At 49.5% G+C, this 10,458-nt stretch overlaps 1 protein-coding gene across 1 annotated transcript in view; it reads right to left on the bottom strand.

Moving 5' to 3' along the window:
• Nucleotides 1-1,378: 1,378 nt before the first annotated feature.
• The window catches only part of Cdyl2 (chromodomain Y like 2), a 97,647-nt gene continuing 88,567 nt past the window's right edge, over nucleotides 1,379-10,458 (bottom strand). The window contains exons 4-7 of the mRNA XM_042700872.1: nucleotides 10,173-10,345; nucleotides 5,497-5,707; nucleotides 3,813-3,956; nucleotides 1,379-2,141 (exon numbers count right to left, since the gene is read on the bottom strand). Of these exons, the coding sequence (XP_042556806.1) occupies nucleotides 1,983-2,141; nucleotides 3,813-3,956; nucleotides 5,497-5,707; nucleotides 10,173-10,345 (687 nt within the window). The 3' untranslated portion in view covers nucleotides 1,379-1,982. The remainder of the gene's footprint in view (nucleotides 2,142-3,812; nucleotides 3,957-5,496; nucleotides 5,708-10,172; nucleotides 10,346-10,458) is intronic.

Here is a 10,458-nt window from a genome sequence, read left to right as displayed (position 1 = left end):
CAGGTACACGGCTCCTATGGGATTCTACAAGGGAGCTAGGCATGACTTCAATCCCAACTTCCTCTGGCTGAACATAGCCAAGGAGGTTGTCTCTTCTGGCCCTCAAAATGGCACAGGCTGGAGGAGAATGGCAGGGAACTTCCTCTTCCCTGGACTGAAAAGGTTTTCTGGTGAAGAAAAGATCATCTTAAGAGTCAGGAGGCTTGATATCCGTGAGAGCCACTGTTTCAAGGGCCGTATCTCTTGCTCTAGGGTAGACATTCAGCTGTGAACTCAAAGCCCAGGACCATGCAACCCCTCTACCTATGCTGCCTGGAGCACCTGGCCACTTGTAGGAAAAGGAAAAAGACCAAAGGACCACAGGAGGCAGAGAAGGCTCCCCCTGGCTCTTCCTCTTTGTAGCCAACCAGCTTCCTCTCTACCAGCTGTGCCCAACTCTTTCGCCACACTCAGGGTTTCAAGAAAGAGCCAAGCAAAGACTGGCAACTCAGAGGAAAAGGAGGACAGAGAACAAAGAAATACTTGAGGTTGTGACTAAAAATGAAAAATCCCATCTCCCTAAGAATTTTCGACTGGTGCAGAGCTGCTCCAGCCTCAGTGCTCATACCGCTCTTCACCGACCCAAACCGCAAACCAAAAACAAACCCCAAACGAGCGCCTCCCTCTTGCCGCAGATCCAGAGACTTTAGGCGGATGGTCTGCGTGCAGATGCTGGAGACCTCTTGCTGTCCAGGGGCACTGGGGCAAAGGTACCTCCTCCTGGCTGCTGCTCTTTTAGGTAAGTGAACAGCTAGAAGCAAAGAGGTATCAATTTCTTTCCCACCTCCTGGAAGGCAAAAACCAGAAATCACTGAATTTCTGCAGAAGGGAGACGGTCTCTACAACCCAAGTTCAGTCAGCATCGCATTCTGGGAAATACACCATCCCCAGCAGGGCCTCCTCTCCTCCTCCCCTAGCACACAGTTAGGGACTGGGTGTGCTCTGGGACCACGCAGGCTGGCAGAAACCTTTGCCTCCTTAAAGACAGCAAGTGAGAAGAAGACTCCACCAGGATTTCTCCTAAGAACAAAACTGCAGAACTGGTATTAGGACATTACAGCTACACAAGAGGGCCTAATGCAGAAATCCTTCTGTTTTCATCTGTCTGAATTATCTTTCTATGTGGTTCATTGCTAGAGTCCACCAAATGACATGAACTTTGAATGGTATTTGGTCCAGGGCACTATGAAAATAAGATCTGTGTGAACATCAGACATCATAATATATAAACAAAAATAAATAAATAAGCCCAAATAAAGAAAAAAAATTTCCTAGTAGTTCACATTTTGCAAAACTAGCTTTACATATAATACACATAAATTATCAGAATTTCCACGTACATTGTTTTAAAAATATATATTTAACAAAACATTTCTAAATGTACAATATCTGGGTTTGTGAATCGCTCAGTTCGGTTTTAAGACCAAAGCCCTAATAGTCACACAGAATTGCATTGGAGAGGAGACTGAGGCCGGGTCTACACAGTGGCTTGCTCACTGGTCTGAGAATTCCCTAAGACAGTCAACCCCTGGCCACAAATCTGCACTGAACCAGAGGTGGCCTCTAAATCAGAGGCACTGTGTAGACACAGCCTGAGTCAGGACAAGGGAGAGTGGTCTTCCCCTCGTGGACCATGGCGGTGCATTCCAGCAAATAGGGAAAGGACAGCAGAACCCAACAGAGCCTTGGGAAGATGTAGCCCTCGACAGCTCTGTGGCAAATTGGGGCAGCGTGTGGGGAGGTCAGGTGTGCTGCGCTTCCTTGTAAAACGAAAGCAAACCAATGAGGAACAACCAAACACAGGAATGGACACAACCCTAGGTGTAAAGAGACACCCTGATGAACTCTTGGCAGGGGCAGGCCCTGGGCTCCAACGGCCAGAACACAGGGCCAAGCTGGAAGTCAGGTGCCCATGAACACGGGGGCAGGTGACCTAGGGCTCTTTAGACCTCGTAGATTTTGTCCTGCAGGTAGCTGAACAGGGAATCCAGGCCTTTAGAGGAGCTCCAGAGCTGCTTGAGCATGAGGCACTCCTTCTCATTCACATCTTCCAGTACTGACTTCAAGAAGCTCCGGACCAGGCATTTGGACTCCTCTAACACCTGGAAGGGAACCGAGAAGCTTGGTTAGCTGGCCCTGGGACTACGTGCTGGCCTGTGAGACCTTGGTCTGCCTCAGATGGAGAGGTTCACCAGCCATGGCCTGGGCTGGCTGGTTCTGGGTTCCAGCAGTGGTTGAATGGCTTCCAGTGGTCAAGAGAGTGAGCCCTCCATCCCCATGATGACTGAAGGGAAGGTGGGGAAATTATGGTACTGTAGACCACAAGAGCGTCGCCTTTTACCCGAGAGAGACATCACCATAGTGCCATTTGCTGTAGGCGCTAGGAGAGTTTAAGACATTTTCACAATGTGTCAGGGGCAATGGCACCTAACTCAGGGTCACTGGGAACCCAGGGTGAGGTGATGAAATGAACTCATGGTTGTCAAAGCAGCCACATAACCCACCCGACAGCAATGGCCCTTTTAGTAGTAAGAGCAGTAGTAATCGTTGTACTGATGAGTGATAATAACTGTAGCAATTATCATCATCATAATTGCCAGAATACACAAAAGTTGCATCGATCAGTAATAATCATGGCAGCACAGTACTAATCAGAGGAATGAATAATACCACAGCAATCACAGCAATGATCATAATAGAGTAGGAATTGTAGCAATGCGTGGTAATAATGGTACCACCGTCCCTTGCTATATCGCAGTTCACTTAGTGTGGCTTTGCTGTATCACAGGTTTTTAAAAGGAAATACAGAAATAGTGATCCCTCACCTATTGTGGGAGCTACGTTCTAGAGATCCCCCATGACAGGTGAAAATCTGTGAAGTAGCAATAAGTGAACCGCAATATGATGGGGGGCGACTATATAATGCTGTTACTTGGGGGATTTTCACCTATCACAAGGGTCTCTGGAGCATAACTCCCCAGATAGGTGAGGGATCATTGTAGTACTCACTATAGTACTGAGTATTAGTAAGGTAGTAATCACCACAGTACTGAGTGATCGCAGTGCTGCATCTACAGTATAACAATGTAATAATCATAGAATGAGTAATACTCGCAGTAATAGCTGGGCACCAGTGGCTCATGTCTACAACCCTAGCTACTTGGGATATGGAGACAGAGTCATGGTTCCAGCCAGCACAGGCAGAAGAGTTCCTGAGATGCCTTCCCTCTACAGGATGCTCATTCTCAGCTGGGCACAGTGGCCTGTAACACACCAGCTACAGCAAGAATCGTCTCCTCCTATACTCAGTTACTGTGGTGAGATAAAATCAACACTTAATTAGTAACTGGCACCTCTGTAGAGGTGCTATTTCTCTTTTCTTCAATGCTTCTTCAGCGTCAAACGGTGGAGTTTAGACATGCCAGGCACTCGGTGCACAGAAGAGACCAAGTGTGGCATCACTGTGTTCTGGGCTAGTCGCTGTGAGCTGTCCCACACCCTGTCCTGTATTTGCCGGGGTTTCTCCTCTCTCTGAAAGCTGAAGTGTTTGGTGCTTTGGGAGGGGGTGCAGGACTTTCTCTTAAAGCAGCACACACTAACCCAGATTATGGAATCTCTTTGATGGGGCACAAAGAATCTGGAACAATGCTGAGCAACACCTGCTGACTTAATCTCTCACCTCCCTTGTCTATGGCATCTGGAACGTCAGTCCCTCGCGCCTGGTGGCTTCTTCCTCTATAAAGGGAATGGGCATACAGAGGGCAGGAACTCACCACGGCACTGCAGGAGGCCATCTCCTTGACCCGCAGCATGACCTCCTGGCTGAAGGTGGTGGGCCAGAAGACCTGGGACACCAGGCCTCTGCTGCAGGCCTCCTGGGCTGTGAGCTTCCGCCCACAGAACAACATCTCGTTGGCCTGAAAGAGCAAAGGCAGGGGTGGGCTGAGCTCCTCAGGGAAGACGGAGACTCCTGTGAGGAGCTGTCTCACAACAGAAGGTTAGTATGCTGGGTGCACTGCACCTGGACACGTGTGACGGCGCGTGTTAAATTCTCAAAGGAGCCAGGTTATTTCCTGTAGCCTTGTGTGCCTAGGCTCGGTACCTCTCCCACATCTGGAGGCAGACTCATGGTCCATACCACGGTCTGGGTCCAGGGTATTGATGTGATGAAGGCAGATGAACCCAATGACAGGGAGAAATGTAAAAGGACAGAAGGAAGAAATTAGAACTATAAAGCCCTCCCTAAAGAGATTTCAGAGCGCCTAGATGGATGGGAGTCATCCTGGTTACGAAATGGGTGGCTGCTGACAGCCAATCAGGAATCAGGGTAGAGGCACCATTTCCTTTCAGTAGGGTGGAAAAGTCGTCAGAAACCCTGGAGTCCTTTCCAAAGAAAGAAAAATTCACAACAGACAGATGCCAGCGTGGAAGGGCGGAAGTCACTCTCCGGGGCTGTGGAGTCAGTAGGGCCTTTGGGCCTGTCGTCTCGGCTGAGCTTTGGCAGCTCTGAGGGGGTCTCTGATGAGCTCAGGTGACTGCTGGAGGGTGGCTGTCAGTCCCTGGGCAGACCGCTCCTGGGGGACTGCCTGCCTAGCTTTGTGCCTCTTGCCTGGCTCCCTCTCATCCATTCTCACTGAATGCTCACCGACCTTCATTCCAAGCCCTGCCCAGCTCACTCTCTGCTCAATCTGACTCCTTTTCCATGTCTATCCAACTGCCTTCCTCCCGGGCCATGCCCAGCCGCGGCACACAGTGAGTGCTCTCCACTGTGACAGCAGTTCCTGACCTTAGTGCTGTGATTGGACACCAGCCCCACTGATCCACCCAGTGACATGGCGTGGCAATCTTAATGGAAGAATCTGCAGCATGGAGTCTGCTGTGTGATCAGCACAGTCCTTTCCCGTCTCTTGCCAGGTGTGCAGCTAAACCATGCTTCCCACCTCCCCTACCAACTGGAGCAGCCACACGATGATGTCATGGCCAGTGATGGAAAAGAAGATGTTCCCTGCAGGCCCAACCTACGAAGATCTCCTGGGTAAGATCTCTCTGTCTTCTTCCTCTGCTAGGGGTGCAGACAGGGGCGCAGGGCTGAGACAGCAACCATTTAGACAGAAGGACTGTGTGTTTTGGGTTATCATACACAGTCCTACTGAGTTACTGTGAGGAATAAGGTAATACATGTATAGTTTCGTGGCACAGAGTAGGTGCGCAGTGAGTGGACCTCCTCCTCCTCCTCCTCCCAGTTCTGCTGTTCCCATAGGCAGATACCTTGGAGACCCCAAGACCAGACCAACCTCAGTTCTGGCTCTTCTGGAGTGGCAGAGGAAGCTGAAGATTCTGCAGGTGGATAGGAACCTGCATTTCATCAATAAGAAGCCACAATGGAAGAAGGATCCTATAAGGAGCCAAGTGCACACACCCTGCGGAGGGAGGTTGCTAGGGAAAGAGGATGCTTACCAGTGCCACGCCCAGGATCTGGGGGAAGGTGTAGGAGGAGCAGCCGGCTGGCGTGAGGCGGATGGTAGCATAGGGTGTCTGGAACCAGGCCTTCTCACTGGCCCACACGATGTCACAGAGGGGCAGGATGGAGGCTCCCAGGCCCAGTGCTGGCCCGTTGATGGCTACCACAATGGGCTTCTTAAACTGGATAAAGGCCTTCACGAAGTCCCTGGACAAGAGAGAAGTCCCTCTTTAACAGATGCCTGCGGTCATCAAGACCGCAGAGCCCCATAATTCTCCCACGCACTACGATGCACATTCTGGTCATCAGAGGTGAGCAGGGACAGGCAAGGGCCTTACTCACCCAGACACAGAGCCACCAGGCTGCGTGATATCTCACAGGGGACTGACAAGGGTAGATATGCATCCCTGTCAGCCAGTTCATGCCTGATATCTCCGAGCTACTCTCAGTTTCCATCACCTGCTCCCACTCTTGAGAGCCATGACTAGAACAGTGAATTACGTGGACACCCCAAATACTGACAAAGTTGTACACATTGAAGGAAGATGACCAGAATGTTATGGTTTGGGGGCAGAACCAGAGGAAGGTATTCCAAAGAGGCAAATTGCAACTCCAAGAGACAAAGAATGTTCTACCACCACTGGCCCAAGGAATGAGATAGCTTTAAGAGGCAGAAATGCCTCATTGCAGGAGTTGTACTTTGGGATTCATGATCACATTTGGCGATGCTGACTAGACAGGAGTTGAAACTTGATGACATCTATGATTTCCTTCAATCAGGAATGATCTGATTCTGAATAATCCACAGGGATACTGAGTCATGGAGGGTGTAGTATTAGAATGGCTTTGTCTAAAACTGAGGAAGGATGCTTGGTTTCCTATGGCATTTGACTTCTGCCCTCATGGCTGGATCAGCCTTTCCTGGCCCTGCCTGTCTGCGCCGAGCAAGCTTACAGCATGCATCTGCACTTATGAAGCAGAGCCACCTGCCACAATCTCATTTGCCTTTCTCTTAGTTGCTAGATAACATCTATAAAATTTTAATTTTCATCTGGAGGTGGAGAAAAGATTCAAGGTATGTAGTAAAGCCAGAATTCTTCATTATTCTCCGATGGAAGGTTGACAGCTACCAAGCACTGACAAGGATAAAATCCAAATGCTCATGACCCTGATCTTCCTTGGCTCGTGTCATTCTTGATCCTGCTGCTCACTGAACATGGCCAAGAAGGCTTCTGAGAGGTCTTACAGTCAATACCATGGTTTGAAATTACCCTGCTAATGATTTTCTTACTTCCTTATCTTTGAGTCCTTTAACACCTTAGGGACAACCACAGATCTACATGAGGCATTGTTTGGCTTCCACCGATATTGAAATTGGCACTCAGTAAGCAGCTACTAAAGAAATACACATGTCCCTGAAGGAGAGTTTCTTGGAGCAAGTATAGACCAGCACTTCACCAAAGCTGTTTTCCCTCCCTCCCTTCTTATTACTGAGGTTACTGGAGGACCACATTTCCTAGCCTTTCTTACAAGTGGCTGAGGTCAAGTCACCAGATGCTAGCCAGCAGAGCGGGAGCAGGAGCCATGTGCAGCTTTTACAGGTACACACGAAGTCCTCCAAGCTAAGTCACGTAGATGAACACAGAAGTCTTGGAAGACCTTGGTGGAGCCATAGAATAGAAAGGCCTGGGTTCATAAATCATGGTTTGGAGGAGAGCCAGGAGCTGACTGGTGAGATCTGGTTTAGATTTCTATATGCAAGTAGTAAATTATTATCACAGTTGAGCCATTCCATATTATATGGGATTTGTTAAAGCAGCTAATACTTAACTAATACAAATATCCTGCTGACTTATCCCTTTCTCAGTTGACAGTGCTCCTCCTTCTAACCATTTTGAAAAGATACAGGTACCATCATGATTTGGTAGGACCTGAGACAGCTATGAAAAGACTGCTTCACATTCTTCTGCATTCTCTATAAAGTCATCAGGAAAGTATGCGGCTTTGACTTAGGCTTACAACATCATGCTGCTTGAGAAGGTAGAAGCACTTTGGTTATGGCTGGCCTCACTATCTCTCCCTTCCCCCCCCCGCCCCCACTCCCGCAAAAGACCAAAAAACAAAACAGAAAAACACAAAATGCAAGTCTTGGTACCATGGCCATCACTCCTGGTTTTTAGTAGCTTTCTCCTGGCTTTAGTGGCTTTCTCCTTAGGATTTAGGATGTGTGATGATCACTGGCTTATATTTTATTTTTAACGAATGCAATCTGGAATCTGTAGGGGACGTGGGGCTTATTGGTAAGTCCTTGAAACCCTGAGCTTTGGGTGATTTTCATCAGAGATCCTTTTCTGAGTGCCTTCATGTAATTTCAGAATCTTAAGACTTCAGGCTTGGGAAAGACAGACTGATCAAGCTAAATCTTCCACTCAGTACAGAATTCCTCCATGCCAGACTGAGAATGGATCGCCTGCCTCTGTCACCTCTCCAGTACCAGAGCCCCTAGTTTCTCCATCAGCCTTGCCATTGGAGGTCTCAGGTGGGCCTCATGTTTTTCTAGAATCAACTGCAGGCCTCACCCTCTTCAGGACCTCAGAGCTTTCACTCTGGTTTCCAAACTAAATAAATGCTATATAAGGACAACAAGAACCCTAGAAGAGCTCGTGCAGAGCGCCACCCCCATCCCCAGCCGCTCCTGTTTCATCCAACCTGCTCCTCATTTCATTTCCTTCATATAAAAATGTGATATGAACACCGCCCCCCCCCCCCCCCCGCACAAGCCTTTCTCTCTCACCTCAGGCAGCAGATCTGTATCACAAGGCCCCATGGACGTTGGAGCCAAACAGCAAACAGGATATTGCATTACAGACCTGTGGCTCAGATACCTGATCTGAGAGCACTGTCTGGCGGGGGAAGGGGGAGGACGGGACTGTATGCCACCTTCCCCAGCACCCAAGGCCATCAGGGGGACACTGACTTTCACAGTTTCTTCTATACAACCTAAGCCCTCTATGGCTCCTGCCTGACCAAGATGCTGCTGTTGGCAGAAAGGACAGGAACTGGAGAATCTGACAGATTTGGGGTCCTCAACAGTGGTCAGACCTTGGAAAAGCTGCCCCACCTCTAGAACCTCATTTTCTCCCTCTGTAACATGGAAATGCTCATGCCACTCCTCACGGGGCTGTGTGAAACCACGTGATACTGTCCATGACACTACCCACGCAGGCCACCAGCACAGTTCCTGATGTCCAGGGAGTGGCAACTGGACCATCACTGTGGGTTGTACACATGTATGTCACAGTGGTCTGTGATCATTCCCAGAGGCTCCTAAAGATGCAGAGCAAGTCTCTGATGGTGTGATGTCCCATGTCACCTAGGGCAATTGTTCCACTGAACCAGAGCCGTAGAAGAAAGTCCTCCCGGGCCAACTCTCACAGCCACACGCAGCCTGCGAGCACCAAATGCACACTGTGATCATCACCCCAGGGCACCCGAGGAGTCTCCAGGAGACCACACCATAGTCAGACTGAGCTTAACTACAACTCTGGCGCTGGAAGTAACAGCTGTCACAGTAACGGTAATCATTCTTTACACCTATTGTAAGTGCTTAGCGTGTGCCAGAAATAGGCTAGGATGGGTATCTGGCTGCTCTTTATCCTAGCAATCCACCAGGGAGGCCAGGCCTATAATTTTGATGGCTTTTGTTTTCTGGAAAATGCAATAGGCTTGACAAGATGATAAGCTCAGAGCTGCACCATGAATGAGCATGGAGGTGGGTGTTGAGCTCAGGTGGCCGCTGAGCTCAGGTGCAGCTAGCCCTCCCCACCTTCCTGAACAAGCCATCACGGCACTGTGCTGAGGGCAAGCGTGCACATCTCCCTTCCCCTCACAACGGTCCTGCGTCCAGGAGGCTGCTGGTGGATGAGTCATCTGTGCCCCTCCACCCCCCACCCCATCTACTCATCCAGCATGTGCAGAGGGAGTCAGGGCCCAGTCCTGTGTGTGCCCTCTTTAAGCAATGACAAAGTCTGGGCAGGAGCACCAGGCCAGGTGCTCATCCCTGAAGAGCTTTTAAGAGAACAAGAGGCATCCATAGGCTATGTGAGATCAAGGACATGCCACGTCCACCCAGTTCTGTTGGATTAAGAACAAACTTCTTTCACAAGAGATTTCTCAGCCCCATAAATACATAAATATACCTGGGGAGGGACTTGTAGCATCAACCAAACTCTCAAGCTCTACTTCTCCCCCGAGAGGCTAGGATTACATGCAAGGTCCTTCTCTTCTGCTTTCATAGGGCAGTTCTCTCTGGGTTTGGTGTTCACTCTAATCCAGGATGATCTCATTTCAAATTACTAACTTCATTACATTTGCAAAGACCTTTATTATGAAATAAGGTCATCATTACAGGTTCCCAATACCTTTGGGAGGTAAGGCAAGGGGTGGGGTTTAACTGCACCCAAGCTTCTCATGCACCTTCTGGAAAGAATTCTGCAGTGGGAAGCAGGTGAGTACTTTGGAGCGGAGCTTCATGGTGGAGAGGGACTCAGAACTCCACACGCAAAACAGCCTGGCATCGCCTCTGTGCCAAGTCTGAAATTTATGCTTAATTCGACAGCTTGTGTTTTTATTTCCTAATTCTGGTGAGCCCAGACAGAACCCCAAAGCTCACCTGATGGCTTCTGCAATGCGAGTGCTCTCCTTCCGCCGGTCACTGGACAGCCGGCCGATCAGGTAGGAATAGTCCAGGCCGCTGCAGAACACGCTGCCCACTGCGCTCAGGAGCAGCAGCTTGCTGTCGTCCGTGGCTGCATTGCACAGTGCTCGCCGCACCTCCTTCATGATCTGCAGGTAGAAATGCATTTGCAGGGATTTCAGTGTCTATCCTGAAAGTCAGCTCGAGGCCTGATCCCCGAAGAGCAAGAGAGAGAGAGAGGGCTACTTTGTTTCTCCCTGTG

This window comes from Dipodomys spectabilis, unplaced genomic scaffold (genome assembly GCF_019054845.1).
Source record: "Dipodomys spectabilis isolate Male_0828 unplaced genomic scaffold, ASM1905484v1 ptg000273l, whole genome shotgun sequence".
NCBI lineage: Eukaryota > Metazoa > Chordata > Mammalia > Rodentia > Heteromyidae > Dipodomys > Dipodomys spectabilis.
The sequence above is the reverse complement of the archived record's forward strand: the minus strand, read 5'-3'. Positions and strand labels throughout refer to the sequence as shown.